This window comes from Ammospiza caudacuta, chromosome 3 (assembly GCF_027887145.1).
Source record: "Ammospiza caudacuta isolate bAmmCau1 chromosome 3, bAmmCau1.pri, whole genome shotgun sequence".
Classification (NCBI taxonomy): domain Eukaryota; kingdom Metazoa; phylum Chordata; class Aves; order Passeriformes; family Passerellidae; genus Ammospiza; species Ammospiza caudacuta.
Window position 1 is genome coordinate 60,168,744 of NC_080595.1, and position 17,255 is coordinate 60,185,998.

General features: G+C 43.1%; 2 protein-coding genes across 2 annotated transcripts in view; one reads left to right on the forward strand and one right to left on the reverse strand.

The window, feature by feature from the left end:
* Positions 1–1,800, reverse strand: part of PPP1R14C (protein phosphatase 1 regulatory inhibitor subunit 14C) — a 51,124-nt gene extending 49,324 nt beyond the window's left edge. Inside the window, exon 1 of the mRNA XM_058802290.1 lies at positions 1,516–1,800. Within this exon, the coding sequence (XP_058658273.1) occupies positions 1,516–1,800 (285 nt within the window). The remainder of the gene's footprint in view (positions 1–1,515) is intronic.
* LRP11 (LDL receptor related protein 11) overlaps positions 1,799–17,255 on the forward strand; it is a 65,361-nt gene continuing 49,904 nt past the window's right edge. Inside the window, exon 1 of the mRNA XM_058801489.1 lies at positions 1,799–2,206. Within this exon, the coding sequence (XP_058657472.1) occupies positions 1,799–2,206 (408 nt within the window). The remainder of the gene's footprint in view (positions 2,207–17,255) is intronic.

The window sequence follows — 17,255 nt, forward strand, 5'->3', positions numbered from 1 at the left end:
AGTTCACACAAACAACTGTAAACACTTCCTGCCTCAGAAAACTCTCACAGCCTACAGCCTATGTGGCCAAACAAGTCATGAGACTGGAAAGGCAAGTCACACCAAGATGAAGACTAAGAACTGCTTATTTTTATTATTTCTAACTGGAGTTTTCATTTGTATCTTTCCTTCCAACAGCTCATGGATGTGAACAGTTAAGGAGGTTTAACTTGACACATGCACATTTTTTATGTGTCGTTCTAACAAATTTGCCAATAAATCACTTGTGAGATTGAAGGAGTTTCTTTAAACATTTGTATTATGTGTGCGCTAGATATTCCATCCAGGTTATTTATATTTTCACATCCACACCTCAAGGGCTGTCAAGTTCTTGTCTTCCTAGCTCCAGCATGCTCAGGAGTGAGATGTTGGCTCCTGGACATGCTAGCTGCAAAATTTATATCTGGCTTCAACAAATCTCACTTCAGAAGTCTCTAACAAAAGTGAATTAGACGACTGATGGGAAAAGTATGTGTGAACCTCAGTTTAGCCCTAACGTTTTGGTAAGAGTAAATACCCGAAGTGGAAAGGAGATAGAATCCATTGGGGATTAGGTTTACAACATCGTTATCTCCACAAGGAAGACAACATTTGCCATTTCTTTGAACAATCTTGAAACATCCTCCTGCTCATCTGTCCTCTACAGAAGAGAATTCATTCTGGCAACACTCGCTCTTTGCCCAGAATAAGAGAAAAACAGATTTGATACGTACAAATCACGTACATACAAGCCCCCAGCGTCTTCGATTCTCGTCCTAATGATCTCCGAATTGCTCACTGAAATTTCCTGACCAGTATCTACCCCGCTCTTGTAGATCGGGATAACGCAAACCCACGATCCAGAGGGGACCGTACCCGCACCGGAGTCTCTCCTCCACACCAGCCGCCTCCGCGCATCCCCCGCGCAGGTCCCGCTCCCTCCTCCTGCTCCCTGTGCCCAGCACACCGCTCTGCTCCCGGACCCGCCGGGCTCCGCCGCTGGGCCAGCTCGCGTCTAACGGAGACCGACGCCCGCCCAGCCCGAGGAAGGCGCCTCGGAGCCCCGGTCCGCCCTGCCCGGGAAGGCTGCGGGGACAGCGGCTCCCGGCCACCACAGCCGCGGGCGAACGAACCTCCTGGCATTCCCGGACCTGCCGCAGCCGCCGGGGCCCCCACGGGGGAAAAGGACCCTTCCGTGCGGCAGCTACCGCCCGTCCCCAAAGGGCAGTCCCGTCCTATTCCCCTCGGGAGGGCACGGGGGACACCCTCTTTATAGGACATGGACACCTTTCACCATTCCCCGAGCCGAGGCACCACTGAGGCGCAGGGCAGCGGCAGGGTGGAGGCGGTGGACCGGGAATGTCATTTGGAGGTGGCGGTGACAGCGCTCCTCTGCCCAGCGCCGAAATGCGACTCGGAGCAGAAGGAGGATGCCGGGGGCGAGGGGACTGAGGCGACAGCAACCGCGCCGGGGACCCCGCGACCCCGGCCCCGCACCTCGCAGCCGTAGAGCTGCCCCAGCTGCTCCACGATCCACTCCTCCAGCACCAGCCGCTTCCGCAGCTCCTTCCGATCGTATTTCACCGTCACTTTCCCCTGCTGGTGGCGCCGCTGTTGGACCTGCACCACTGCCGCCGCTGCCGACACCGAGTCCTCCCGGGAGGAGCTGCCGGAGGAGCCGCCGCTCCCGCCGCCGCCGCGGGGGCTCTGGAAGAAAACGCGGTTCCCGCCGCCTCCGCCCGCTGCTGCCGCCGCCTCGCTGCCCCCGGTCGCCACCGACATGCTCCGCTCCGCCGCGGCTCCCGCCGAGCCGAAAGGCGCCCGCCGCCGCTACCGCCGGGCCGCAGCAGCCGCCGCTCACGCGTGTGCTCCGCTCCCCCGCACCTGCCGCTTAAAGCCTCGCACGGCTCGGCGGCGCAGCGGCCCCGCCGCCGGGGGTGGGCCCGGACCGGCCGGGGCGGGGACAGAGGCGGGGCTGTGTGGCTCGGAGCGGCTCGGCTCGGCTCGGGTTGGCACGGCACGGGTCAGCGTGCCCGGCGTGAGCAGCTCGAGCGGAGCGTGGAGCACCCCGAGAGCGCCGCGGGGCTGCCCCGTGCCGGCGAAACGTGGGCGGCCGCTGCTCGCCGCCGGCGGAGGCGGAACGGCTGTGCCCGCGGCAGGGCGCTCCCGGGGAGCATACGTTCGCTGGGTGGTTTATACTTCTTTTTTTCTGTAAGGAAATGCAGTATTGCCCCGTCACTCGCACTACGTTTATATACATTGCATACCTGCAGCACTAAAACGCTGAATGCGACCGTTTTCTTCTCTTCGTGGTGTGTGCGGGCGTGGGTGCGCGTGAATGGTTTCAGGATAGTGAACCCCAAGAGCTGATGTTTCAAGCTATCAGCAATCAGTGTAACAATAAGCCACGTGGGGATGGCTTTCTAAAACGCTCAGGTTAGCATCAGTGCTTTCAGCAGCCTCTCGTCTCTCAGGAGACACTGAGTGAAATCACTGATGGCCCATCCTACACACCATAATGTGCCTATGACTGCAAGCAAGCAGCCAACATAGCACAGGCACTGGGTAGGAATGCCAAACCATCCCCATTAGCAAAGAGGTTCGCCTGTGACAAGGGGCAGAAGTTGACCTCTTGCATGTGCAGAGCTGGGACTGGAAGAGCTCGGTGTCCCAAGTTTGGGTATGGCTAAGGGAATTACCTACTGTCCACACTGCCCTGGGGGTGAATGTCTTAACTCATCAGGGAGCAGAGGGGAAGGAGGCATGGATAGCTGGCCACATCTGCCTGGGTGTATCTGCATCAGTCAGATCCTTGCTGCTGTTTGGCATGGCCATGTGGTAGCAGTGACATTCCAGCTTTTTCTGCTCTCAGCATGTGACACAGCACTCAGAAAGAGGCTAGCATGAGGCATTTGAGCCTCATCAGGCTATTTAGGTAAAACACACATTGTGCCACTAAAGGGATCATAATCTGATAAAATCTTATTACTGGTCTGAAATGCTATGATAGCTTTTAGATTTTCATCTAAAAAAAGCACTAGTTTTTCAAAGCAAAGCATATGGAGTTAAGCTCCTTATCGGTGCGTGGGGACCACATGATTTTCAGAGATACTGAGCAATTGCAACTAGGTACCAGTGTAGGTCACACTTGAAGCTTGGGCTGCAAGCAGAGCTTGAGAAAAATCATATCCCACAAATCTGAGTTTATGCAAGTCTCCCCTATTCACAGGGCAGCCATTACACAAGTGAATATCAACTTCCAGATGGATAGTGCTGCCTGCCTGGCTTTTATAACTCTAGGCTTGTGTAAATGCAGTAGGAAAATACCATCATCATCAACGTGTTCTTAGAGAAACCAAAAAGAATACAAAAGAGTTTTTGAAAGAGGGGAGTGGCTGGTTTTTAAACTTTTGTGTTTGGAGTGGCCTATAATTTGGGTCTACAGCTCTGCATGTCATGTTGGAAGTCTGGTGCTGACGTACTCAGCCACAAAACTTGAAACTTTCTTGTTCAGAGCAAGAACATTTTCATCTTTATAGACTGGTTGATGTTTACAGTTGCTGAGAAAAAAATTGATTAATGTGAAAGAAGGTCAATATTGCTTAAGAGGCTTTTAAAAGTCATATTAAGTATCATACTTGGATATATTCTATGAGATATAAAGCAGGAATACCCAAACTTTCGCCATAATAGGATGTTTTCTGGAGCCAAAAGAACACTGAGGTGTTCCACACTGGACCTAAGCTGACTAGAAAATACCGAGCTTTTTCTTCTCTGCTGTAGCAAATATCAGGTGAACAGATGGCTAAAATATTTTCTTTGAGTGTGAGAATCCAAGAGGTCTCAGCTGAAGGACTTTTCTGATACTATCACTAACAGGATATTGTAAGCACTGCAGACATTCAAAATCTGGTACCCGCTATTCAAATAACACTTCCACAACACTCTGAAAGTAGAAAAGGAAATACTGGTGATTAAAAAGCATGTCCTCAGAGGTTATAATTTCAAAGTCACAATTCTAACATAATGCATAGTGCTTGGTAAGTGTGGGTGGATGAGAAACTGGTAGAACTGCCAGCATTGTCATGAGGCAGTTTTATGTGCCATTGGTTTTTCATTCAGTTTTTAAAGAGAGCGCATTCCTCAGGAAGCCAGAGCAAAAACTACTGCCAAGAATCTTTTCTGCAGTGATTTTGCTTCATTTGAAAGAAAGAACTGGTTGTTTAAAAGTCAAAGTTGAGCAAAAACATTTAGGTCTGCTAATATCCTGGGAATGAGCACTGCAGTACAGTGTGGGCACAATCTCTGCTTTACTCCTGAGTGGCTGGAGGCATATGAGAGCATTTCTTGGAGACAGAAGTTTCCTCACAAATACTTCTTCATACCACAATGGAACCATTAATGGTTACACCCATAACAAATACAAGAGTAAATGTGGCAGGAGAAAGACAATCCTTCCCAAAACTTCAGTCTTAGTTTTAGACATACCTTAAGGAATGAATTCAGTGCATGAGAGATTAAGATTAGGCTTCATAGACGAGGTTTTTTCAGCAGCTGAATCAAAAATCACAGTGCAGCATTTAGTCTAAAACTAATGACTGATCAATAAAGTCAAAGAGGACATAAAATACTACACTTCTGAAATTTTGTGCTCTTTCAGTGTGATTATGTCTAGATCTCTCTCACAAGAGCATTGTATAAGGTGGCAGGACGAAATAGGAAACACCAAAGGCATGAAATAGGAAACACCAAAGGCAGAGGAACACTTGCATAACCTGCACTTCCATATGTTTCTTTCCCAAAGAGTGGATGTGGGGATCTCTTGTGAATGTAAGCAACATGAGGCTGCATCCACTTCCCATGTGTATATTGTACAGTCCTAATCTGTTTTGCAGCCAAAGAAAATAATACAGAACATATGGACTAATTTTTCAGGAGGCTTAGGCAGTGACCCTTAGGGATTCAAGGCCCTGAGTGTTAATTGCCTTTTCACCTTTAGTAACCCTCTATGACAGCACATTTATTCTCTTTCTAAACAATTGATACTTCCCATCAGTGCTGGCCACAAATGTCAGCATAGACTCATTTCTGTACCTAAGAGGTTCTTCTCCAGGCAAGCTTGCTGTTTAGGAAATTAACTTTAGATTTGTTATCTCCAGTGATAGTCTGAATTCCCATTTTCCTATGTTGTCAAATACTACAATGGCCAAAACCAAGAACTCTTTTGTAATGCTGCTCTCCACAGGTTTTCCTTCCCCAGAGGTTGCTCTAAGGAAGGACTCCTGCAGCTTGTGTCTTCTCCATGGTTTTCCATTGTTTCACAGCAATTTCTCTTATGTTTTTCCATTATTTTTTCTGAACAACTTTGGAAATAATAGTTGCTGGACTTTGAAATAAACCAATATGTATCTTAAAATTTCTTTTTTTTCCAGCATTTGTTATTTTCCTGAGGCATTTGTCTTTCAGGGATTCATGTGAATTTAGTTCTAGTGCTTTGTACCTCACATGATTAAATTAAGAGCTGAGTGAAAGACTCATAGCTGGAGATTTTCAGCAACACAGAATTGTTTAAAACTGCAAAATACACACCAGTTGGTGATTTTATTTCCTTATTGAAATGCACATTTGCTTTTACATATTCTCAGAATCATAGGAGTCATTTCATGCTTGTATTCCTTGGCTTGTTAACAAAATACTCAAGAGTTGCCAGGGAATCTCCTAGGTGTGTAATGATAGACTCCATTATTTTTGCAAGGCCAGACAGTTTTTGCCTACTGGCTAACTCTGCCTTTCAAAAGCTCTGTGTGGCATCTTGGTGAGCTGTGAGACTTTGCTCCAGGCTCATCAGTGAGATTCACGGTTGCAGGGCTTCTCTTTTGCATGATTATTGGAAACTTCCATCAACCAGAGTCTGTCTTGTGCCTGGTGACGGCATCTGAGGAACCTGTAGACACTATCCTGAGTTAATTGATATGTAAGAAAAGTGTATTGAATTAATTGATGTGTAGGAAAAGGGTATTTTTGTGTAAGAAAAGTGTTTCATCTGTGAGGAGCCTTGACATCCCATTCAGCTGGGGGGAGGTCTCATCTCTCTGGTGTGGGTGCTGGGGTCATGGTTGAGCATTGCCTTGTCTGGATCAGTGTTGCCATCCTGCTCATCAGTAAGCTTCATCATCACTTCAGGGGGATTCTACCATACTTCATAAACCACTGCAGAACTAAGTTTTGCTTTCATCACAGCAGTACCCCATGTGTGTCAGACCGTGTGTGTCATTTTTGAGTCTCCTATTTGAATTCAGCTTGGGGCTATGAGCTGCTAATGGGCTCTGTGTCTCTAAGTGATTTCCTACTTTGCATGTCCTAATTAATGCCCCTCCCTCTGACTGATAACTTTCTTTTCTTTCCAGATATATTATGATTTTGTTTTCATTTATAATTGCTTTTCATCTGTTTGTAATATTGATGTTCCATACTCCAAAGACTCTGTGTTTGTGTCAATCTATCACTCTCAGCACTGCTGACTTTTTGTTCTTGCTCATCATCCTTTTGATGCTCCAAACCTCTACTTTTTGGCTTGTTTTGCCTTTATTACAAAGCTCATCACAGTCTGGCTCATACAAATGTTTGTTACCAAGGGCTGCTTTGTCCTTTGTTCTTCCTTGTGAAGAGAATAGTGGCTCATTGCTCAACCTGCTGCTGTTTTACCTATGGTAAAAACAGTAACTCTATAATATGAGTCAGATAAAATAATGGCACAAAGCAAACATTTGTTATATTGAAGTGTTTGCTCTGGTCCCTTTTGCTTATAATATTATCTGTTTAGCTTGAATAAAACTTTGGAAGTTTTGGATTTCAGGAGGAGAGTGTTTGACATGCTCAAGTTACACCTGGTGAAGATACACTCAGGTACAAGGTAAGTTCAACATGAGAGAGAAAAAACAGAGGGAAAAATAAATTTCCACACATTCACTCATTATACAAAATGTGCACAATGACAATTTCTTCCTGTCTCAGAGCAGAGATCCATGAATGTGACTGTAGCCTAACTTCCACTCTACACCAGTAGTGGCTAGACACCACAATGCCCTGAATCTGCCAGCAGTGGCCATATCTCTGTGGTGGAATTTCTCCAAACTCTCACCTTACTCAGGTAGTGCAGGGCCACAAGATACACCTCTGTAGCTGCTCCCAGACAAGCAGACTCATTAGGACCCCTCTATACCGGCTGTCCATAGGAGCAGTCTCTCCTTCCCCCAGTTCTGCTGATGGCTGCCCAGCTGGTGTCCTCAGAAGGCAGAAAGCTGCCCTTCAGGCTCCCTGTGATTGCCTGTCTTGGCAGTTTACATGGCATTTGGGATGTTCAGCTCTGGCTCTCCCAGCTGCTCTTGCAGCAGCAGTGGTGGGAAAGGACACAGGGTCCTTTGGAGCAGGAGGTCTCTGTGGAAGAGCTCCAGTGTGCAAAGGCAGGCATCCTGGGCTCCCACTGCTGTGTCTCAGAAAGCAGTCAGAAATTTAGAGAGCTCTCAAGTGTCAGGTACAACACCTCCAAGCATCTCTGCTTGGTGCCTGCTGTTCAGACATGTTAGGATGCACAGACTGTGCTGTTATGGCACTTTGTGTGGAGGATAGGTAGCAACTAAACAAGTGGGTAACCTCTGTTTACTTGCACTTGCCCTCAATAACATCAGCAATTCCTGGTACAAATAGCCTATGATTGTTCACCTGAGCACTACCATCCGTGCTGTCACTTTTATTTAGAAAGATGTGACAGCCATCCTTTTTTTCTGGAAGGGATTAGTGGGGAGGTAGGGAATCAATAAAGGCAAAGATTTGAAAAAAAAAAGCCAACAGCAAAACAAACCAGGAAGCAGGGCTGGACAATTAACATCCCACAGCCTCTAGTAATATTGATTGTTGTTTTGCCCTTGAATCCCACTCTGCTTACATAGAAGTATTAACCCTTTGGTAAAATGCAAGGGGAGAAAATGAATGAAAGTATTTGTACTAGTTCATAAAAAGAGATAAACAAAAATATTAAAAGATAGTATGGGTTAGAGAGTATGACATTAATATCTAGATTGATAATTGTCAGAATCAGTCATCTCCCAGAATGGTACCTGTCACCTCTGCTACACAATCCATTTCACTTGCACTCAAGAAATAATGAAGAATAATAATATGTTATTCTGCATAACTTAGCCAGCCTGTAAAGGAGGAACATAATGTGGTTTACCCATTTTGCTTGGCAATTAGTGGTGACTGATGGAATTTAGGAATGAAGCTGGGAAGAAAAAAAAAGAAAGACTGACAGTAATGACTTAGAAATTTTGATACCAATAGTCCTGCCTTCCTTCAGGTCCTCTCACCCCTACTTCTTGATGCATTCTGCAAAAGAATGTATGCATAGTGACCCCAGGATTGTCTGAAAACCAGCAGCTAAAACCTGGCTGTTCTTGGTTCTTTACAACCAAGATAAACATGATAAACTTCCCAAATCCTTTCCCAACTCTTTTGGGAAAGCAGGAGCCCTGCTGGGCTGTTTAGCATAGAAAGAGCCTGTGCTCTCTCTGCTATAACAAGAGATGCCAAGAGCACGTTAAAAACATGAGGTAATGGATGCCATCCCAGTGCACACTCTTCCAAGCTAAATGCCATTTTGAAGGAGGAGGCATAAATAATCAAGAAGGCTTGCTGCGGAAAGCTATCAGCTAGGAATAGAAATTAGAGACTAGAGAATACAAAACAAAGAGCAGAAGTAGAGCAATACTACTGAAAGATTTTTAGAAGAGCGCTGAACACACTTTTCAAGTTGTTGAATATTCCAAGATGCCAGTATCTAGTAAATGAAAAATATGGAGGGTGCAGGATTGAAGACAGGAGATCAGCAATATGTAGAACTGCAACAAAACCAGTTCATCAGTTTTATATGTATATCACAGGATGCAATTCAATAAAATAAATGCAAACACTCCATATTCATCTGGAATATCAGCTACACAAACACACAATTGGAAAATGTGAATTTGACAGCAGTTCTACCAACAAGAACCAAAAAGGGATCTGAATTGCAGGCTGAACATGAGTCAAAAACATGTTCAGCCGGCAACATGCTGTGCTGAAAAAAGCTACATTGCAGTAGAGTGTATAAAGTATGTCATGCATATGAGACATGAAGTAACTTTACTGTGCAAGATTCTGTGGGTAAGGGCTCTTAATTCTCACTTGTTAAGACTGTGAGATTCCAGAAGAGATTGGACCTATTTGGTAGAAATTGAAGAGAAGCAACTGGAATGACTGGACGTCTAAAAGACATACCCCTTTTGTAATATCCTACAGGGAAAGACTAAAGGAAACAGAAATATTTTGTTTATAAAATGCAGATGTGTTGATAAAGCCGAGGGAAATAATGTGCTCTGGATCTCATGTGGTGAGTGCAGGGAATAAAGAGCCTAAACTGAAGCGAAAGAGATTTTGATTAAATGTGCTCAAAAAATTTCAAACAGTAAGGATAGAGAAATTACAAAATATGCTGCCTAGGGAGACTGTGCAATGCATATCTTCAGAGGTTTTTCAGAAAGAAAAAGGCATATATTTATTGTCAACTTATTTCTCTGCGGAAAGAGTTTATTCAGCCTGAAGGTAACGGGATGAACCAGGAGTTTCTCAGGCTACAGCTCTCCCCCTAAGCTCTCAACGGTCAGGAGAAGGCTCAAGCACTGGTACCCAGCTACTCACGAAGCCACCAGGGCTGTCCCCATTAGAGCTCAGCCCTGCCCTGGTCACTGACCTGAGGAAATAATCTCCAAGGACTGTCCCCAACATCCTCTATGGACAAGGCTTTCATACATGGGAGGAAAGTATTCCTCTGCACCATGGTATTTACCCTTAGGGAGAAAGAAGAGGTCATGACCCCATTTCTTGTAAAGACAAGCCTAAAAGTGCCCTCCAGTCCTAATTTCTCTGGGTATTTCTGTACCAAGCTATTTTTAACAAGGAGAATCCAAAAGCTCTCTCTAAATATGTGCAATTTAAGTGAATAAGCTTTTGGGTGTACAACAACAGGCTCTGGGGCATTCATGCAATTTTGCTTCACTTAGTAGCTCTGTATAAATAACATAGGAAAAGAAATATTCTATGTGCATGCATGAGATGTTAATAAATACAAAATAGTTATAATAATTCATTCCATTATTACCAAGATGCAAGTCCCATTAGCCTAAATACTTTCACAAATCTGTAGCAAGAGACACTCCCTGTCCCAAACACTGCACAGGTTAAAAAATCATGGTCATGTAAGAACATTTTCTTAAGTGAAAAAAATGAGATTGTCTGAAGTAATTTTTAGTATAAGGCACAATTTAGTATTCCCTCTCCCCCCCTCACTTAGGCTTAAGTCATTTTTCAGGAAGTTCAGCTAGTAAGCTTTATACAATGACATGAGTGCTCCAAAACTTCCTTTTCTTATACAAATATACATGTTGGTTAATCTCTTAAATGTCTGTCCAGATTGCCTCCATTTAACAAACTTCAAAGAACTGCATAGGTCAGAGATGATTTTGGGGCTTTTACCTATTTTTTCCTATATTTAACTTCCAAACTGTAATGGGAGGAGAGTGAAATGCTGTCAGGTTCTGTAAAAACTAGTTACTCTCTTTTAACTGTAGTCAACTTTAAAGCTATTTTATCATTCTGGCTTTGCATGTTTCTAAGCACCACTGAGAGTCTGGGTATCAGCACTTCATAAAACTGCTTCCTAAACTGAAATTCAGAGAAGTGTTGCAAAATGAGCCCATATATTTCTCACAGTGAAAATACCATCTGAAAAAAGTCAGGGTTATTTTCTTCTCCTTTTAAACCCCCATAAGAAAAACACCACAGGCATTAGCCTCTTAGTGCACTGACCTGTTTGATGTTCACAGGAGGGTTAGTCAATATGTTAGCCTTAGATAGGGTACCATTAGTAATTTATGCATGAATTTTATTACATAGTTCAGTCTTTGTCTACCCTACAGCCTGCAAATGCCCCTCCATCACACACTGCTACATAAAATGTGAGTTATGAGAAAAAAGTTATTAATTCTACTTACATTTTGGTCCTATGCAAAAGGCATGGTATTGAGGTATGTTTGTAATATTTTGCACTTAAAACTGGTATTTATGTTTCTACTTTTAAATATGGCATCCCAGCTAATGTTAAATTAATTATTAATCATTTAGGGCATTTCTAATTATTATTATTCCTACACCACTCTCTATTGATTCTGAAAAACTCGCTAGATTGACCTCCAAAAAAACCCTTGGCATTTGAAGAAATGACATGTAGATGTGTGCTAGCTTCTGTGGCTGAGTATGTTAGTAATTCATCTCTACAGAACAGACAATTAAATGTCCCTGGTATGCTGTAAATGGGAAAAGATTGCAATCTGCCATGGATCATCCTGAGAATGGAAGCTTAATGAATCAAAGAAAAAGCAGTCAGAAATTGAATTTGATAGGATACACCTGCTAAGTTATGTGCTTTCTGATGATGAGGCTGTATCTAAAGCAGCTGTTCTAGAAAATGGAAGGTGAGTCTGAAAAAACTAGAGGCAGAGCATACGAAGAAGATTGAACCAAGGTTTGTGGCTGTGTGAAATGGTCCTTCAGCTCAGATGCCCTGTTGTTGAATTATCTACCTGTGACTACTTTTTGATATATAAGTGCTCTTCACCCTGATATTTTTTCTAGCAACATTACATTTATTTTCATCCATCTAAATTTTTCCTGCTAGGATACATAGTCCACTTCTGTAGCACTAGGAAATGAGACAGTTATAGGGTGACTGAAGCAGTTCTATAGTCAACTTCTCCATCTTTCTATGCGAGCCTTTTGACTATGGAGTTGCTCTTTAGGCAGTGGAAAGCAAATACTTTTCCTGAGCAGTTAGTAAGCCTGTCACACCCTAACAACCTTCTGCCACCAATTATCATGAAAAATACTATTAAACATCCTTTCTATGAGTTTTTAAGTGAAGTGTTGCAGTCTTTCATGGATGGAGCCAGTATCTCCTGCTAGGCTTTCTCAGTTCTCTTCGCTCAGATTTGGGGCCATAGGATTTTGGCCTACTGTCTCTTAGGGAAAAAGAAAAAAAATTGAAAATCAAACAAAAAAAAATGCTTCAATGAAAAGACACATGCTTGGCTTCATCTCTAGTCTGATATACCTGATAGCAGATGCTGCACATCCCTGCATCCTTCAAAAGAAGGTGGCACAGTGCTTATGTAAGTTATATTTTTAGGAATCTCTTTCTAAAAAAGGTGAAAATTTAAAAACAGGTGTTCCTTGTTTGCTGAAGGGAAACGTAGGAATTACTTCTGAATTTACTCTGAATTGATAGTCCTCTCTATTGTACCACGCCTGAATAGGTATATTATACTGTATAATATTGTTATTTTTATAAGAGATAGGGTATTAATGGCAGTAATTTTGTTTTTTTCCATTAAGCAATTCAGAAATTACCATAGGTTTGTTTAATTTTTTCACTCAGCTGATCTCACTCTTTCCTGTATTAGCTATGGGATTTGTTAGTCCTGAATCCTCTTGGTTCATAGATTAACATGACAGGACACATTTCTTTTTATGTCAAAACATTTACAGTGTACTTATAAAAACTAATAGAAGGTTTAAAATAAGCCTGTCTCGTAGCCTGTTTAGGTTGCTTATTTCTAATTTTCTTATGAGTACTGTCAATAAATGTAGTTCTTCTTAGCAGAGCGCTCTACATTTTTGATAAAGTCAGATGAAGTGTTTTCTCCCTTACTGCTCCCATTAGCCATAACAAATCTTTGTCTTGCTGCCTGTGCATGTTCTGACTGTCATTTCAACACTGACTCATCTCTGAGAAAAGATTAAGACTTTGACTTGACAGGTTATAATCCTCTGCCTGTGCCAGGAATGCAGTGCTCTGCTATCTTACAACTACCAGCCCGTGCCTAAGGAGGCACGATGGCCCTGTCTGATGTAATTCAGCTTGTCCTGATTAGATAGGGGGGGGAAATACACACATATCTAATTGAAGCATGGGAATTATTTTACTGGATTGCTAATGCACTTGGAAAATCTATGGTAACATTCATTAAATAAGCGTTCGTGCTCATGTGTAACCTGGCTCAGCTCATTACTCAGGATGAAGGTTGGAAACTGCATCCTGTGAAGTAGATGGAGTTTTTCCCCATTGCGGAACAGGCAGACAGTTCTTTCCAAATCATCCTTATGGTTCACAATGATCTTCTTTCTCTCTCTACTGCTTTATTTTATTGCACAAATGGTAAGAATGGCACTTGTTCCAAAGAGCATTACGAGAGCTTAATATATATTTCAGTATATTGCACACATTGAAGGACACTTACTTTAATAAAATGTAGCAATGCAGTTACATGCAACACAGCCCATGAATTTTCTTATGTGCTCAGTTTCCTACCATCTGCTTTGCACACAGTACTCAGGCTTCTGGAGCAGCTTCCTGGATTTTGGCATTTTTATTGCAGATGCCATGCTTCTTCCCTGTTACCATGCCAAGCTTTTCTTTAATCTGAAAAGCAACATACACAGGTTATACACTAGCTGACAAAGATGGAACAGTGTAATTGAAGAATAATTATTTCCATGGGAAAGAGCCTGAAATGCCTGGTAGGACTACATCATATCAAGTTGGCAGATACTCATTATCAATTTATATTTAATTGTCATTAATTGCCATACTGAGGTAATGTAGCCATTCAATTTAGAAAAATGACAGAAAAGTCCTGAGGATCCTTTTAAAAGCATAGTTTTCATTAATACATGTTGGGCTTTGGAACTGTGTTTTGCTTCCCAGAGGGCATAGCAGGGAGAAAGACAAAAGTAGGTTTATGGCACTCACGTAAGAGAAGGACCCTGCCTGGTGTCAGGGAAAGGCTGCATCATCACCTCTTTGACCTGGAGGTTGCCTCAAGCAGAGTGTGGGGAAACAGGGCAAAAAGGTTGAGCTAAAAACAAGTGAAAGCAAATAAAACAATCCAGAAGTATAAATATGCCCTGAATTTCATTAATTAATCCAAAAGCAGTTCTGTTTATAGCTAATTCCTGACTTGTTTTTGGCAACATCCAACAGGTCCTTCTTCTCTCCCAGAACAGATGGAGGAAGGTTCACAGCAAAGCTGTGCTGGTGCAGGTTTAGGACATGCCATGTCAGTCCCCTCTGTAGAGCCAAGTAGCAACTTTGGATGTGCAAACCACTGCTACTTCTCTGTGATGCCAGACTCATGCCCACTGCACTCTGGCATGCCTGGAGAATGCAGAGACTCAGGCAGGTCACAGCATGGCTGATAGAGGTGTTCCCATGGCCCATTCTTCAGCTATCCATTCTAACCCTGCTCCTTCTTTTCTGTGTCCAGTGGGAGGCCTCAGGATGAAAGGCAGCTCCACCAAAGTCAAGAGCAAAACTCCACCTATGCAGAAGAAATTCAGCTGCTGCCTGGAACTACAAAGTGGCTCTCCTCATTCAGCCTTAGTGTCCGTGGGAAAAACACTGAGCAAATATGTAATTTTTGAGATGTGTGAACCCAAACACAACGTCAAGGTGTTCTGACACCATTTCAAAAGCCAAATGCATTCAGATATAGCAATTTGTGTCTCAGCTAAAGATAGTATTAAAGCCAGCAATATGTACTTCAATAGTTGCAGTTTTCCCTGTGCTTCACTGGGGACACCTTGCGTGTTCGAGGCCTGGCCAGGAGCAAGCAGTGTGTAAAGTCAAAGCAGCCACCTAGACCAAGCACCAGTAACATCCTTGAAATCACCATTCTTTCCTGAACACTGAAGGCTTACTGAAATCTATAGCTGAAAGCCCAGCTCAAAGACAGCTTTAGGGAAACTTCTTAACCACTCTATTGAGGCAGTACTTTCTCTCAGCAAATTAGTCACTCATGCCTTTCCTTGCCACAATCTCTGATGACCACGGGAAGCAGATGCTTTGATTTCCATAATACTTTTTCCCTTCTCAGGTGCACTTCATTTGCTCTTATTAATAATGGCACAGGTTTGATTTGGAGCAAATTTGGCTTCTATAGCCAGCTAGGTAAAAGAAGCATCAGATCTTGATGGTTGTTGTGAGATTTTTTTTTCCCCATTATTTTAGCTGGGAACCATTTCACATGTGTAGGGCTCTTCTTACACTTACTGGGCTCCAGAAATCAATCAGAGTACAGGAAACAAAAATCTTGAGGGTTCATCAATATTTCAGGCCCCATCAACAACACATTCAATTTTATTTGGAAATAGATTGGAAATTTTGCTCACTTTGCAGCTTTGAAACAGAGCAAGCCCCGTTCAGTGGAACTGAAACCTCAAGCAGGTGACAGTGCCAGATGCTCCACCTGCCCCTTGCTGCCACCCAATCCAGCAGACCCATGTGGAATGCCATCCATGTGACCACAGAGCACTGCAGAGCAACAGAGATTTCACATGATTTATTTGTTTCTCCCACACTTAATGTTGCAAAGGGCCCTGACATGGAGGGAGTTGACAATTTTTAGCCTCTCTCTGAGACTTTGGACCAAAACTCTTGCCCTTCTGCCACCACCCTGCTTACAGATGGCACTGACCATTGGGGGAGCAAAAACTGAGTCTTTACTTGGAGTCCCTCCTTTCCTCAGGGCTGGCTTTTAGGCCATTTTTTGCCTCAAGGACAACAAAATGCTATCCAGAAAAATTAACCTAATTTTCAGAAAACACAAAGGCAGTAGTAAGTCAGGCATAACAGACCTGTAGACATTTGGAGAGGTATAAACATTTATCTCTTAGCTTAAATGTTACAGCTTTCAGTTCTTCCTTTATTCTTTTTGGTTAATTTATTTGCAAGATTATAGCAGTTTTATCTTTGCTTGATAAATAGTGGGAATTTCTGTGGCTTGGACTACAGCAACATTTTGAGGGCCTCTAACAGGACCTGACCCCAACAGGATCATAGTTTGTCCTCATATTCTCTTTTCTGCAGAAGTTCAATTTTCTGAAACTTAGCTCCTGTCTTCTCTGTTTTCTGTGTGACTGTTTCCTTTAAGACTCAACAGTTTTATGCCTGTTGAAAGTGTACCAGATTGACTAATGGAACAAGTGTCACAGTTCTGGAAAAGTATTTCCAAAGCGTGTATATTCTTGTTTGACTCACGTTGTTTCTCTCAGTGGGAGAGTTACTGTGCTTAGGAGAACATGTTAAGTACCAGTTAGTCAGGTAGCCTGGTGATTACATGTAGCTTTCTAAAGAAACATCATGCCTTTTTGTGCAGTTTTAACTTGCTTTTATGTACTTTTTTGGCAGCTTGCTCCTTCTACTTTTTTTAATTCCCCAAACCACACCATTGTTTTCAAGAGTCTTAAAAAATTAGATATGAATGATTTGATTTTATTCTTCCTGCTCAATAATTATGCACTTCTCTCTCTCTTTTTGCTTTCCTCATATTTCAATGTGACTAATGTACAGCAACACAAAAATCTTGCAATTACTGAAAATGCAGTTCAGGAGTACAGTTTCCAGAGATCAACTAAAGAACAACCCACAAAGAAATGGAGGTTTGATTTTTACTTCTTGGCAGGCAAGGCAACATGTGGAATCAAACATATAGTTAGGGTCTAGCTGAACTGGTAAGCCACAGCCTTCAAGAAGAAACTGCACTGCGTGGATGTGTTCTGCCCAGTGCAATCCCAGACAGGAATTCCTCCCACTGTGACTGCAGGGAAACCCAGGATTATGCTGTGCTATTGAAGGCAGGACATAACTTTTTTTGGAGTTTTTCCCACAGTTGCCATGTTCCATGGGTGGGCAGGGATGCACACTGCTCCCTCACCTTCTCCGTGGCCGCTGTGATTTTCTCTGCCTGCGGCTGCCCCGGAAAGCTGAGGATGTTAGACAAGACTCCTCTCTTTGCTCTGTTTTGCCCTCCTTGGGATAAACAAGGATCCTCTACTGTGGGCAGGCTGCCCAGAAAGGCCGGCAGGCTTGGAAAAGGAGACTGAGGGTTTTTTCTTTAACACTTCCTATGGAAAAGAAAAGACGTTTTCTTTACTTTGGAGCAAAAAATGGGCATGTGATAAATCAACATGAGAGAATGAGTATGGCAGTTTTACTGCAAGAAAAACTCAGTGGGGAAAAGCACTAAACTCTGCCTCTTTCTCTTGTCTCCAAACACCCTTACAGGTTAAACTCATTTATTCTGTATTAA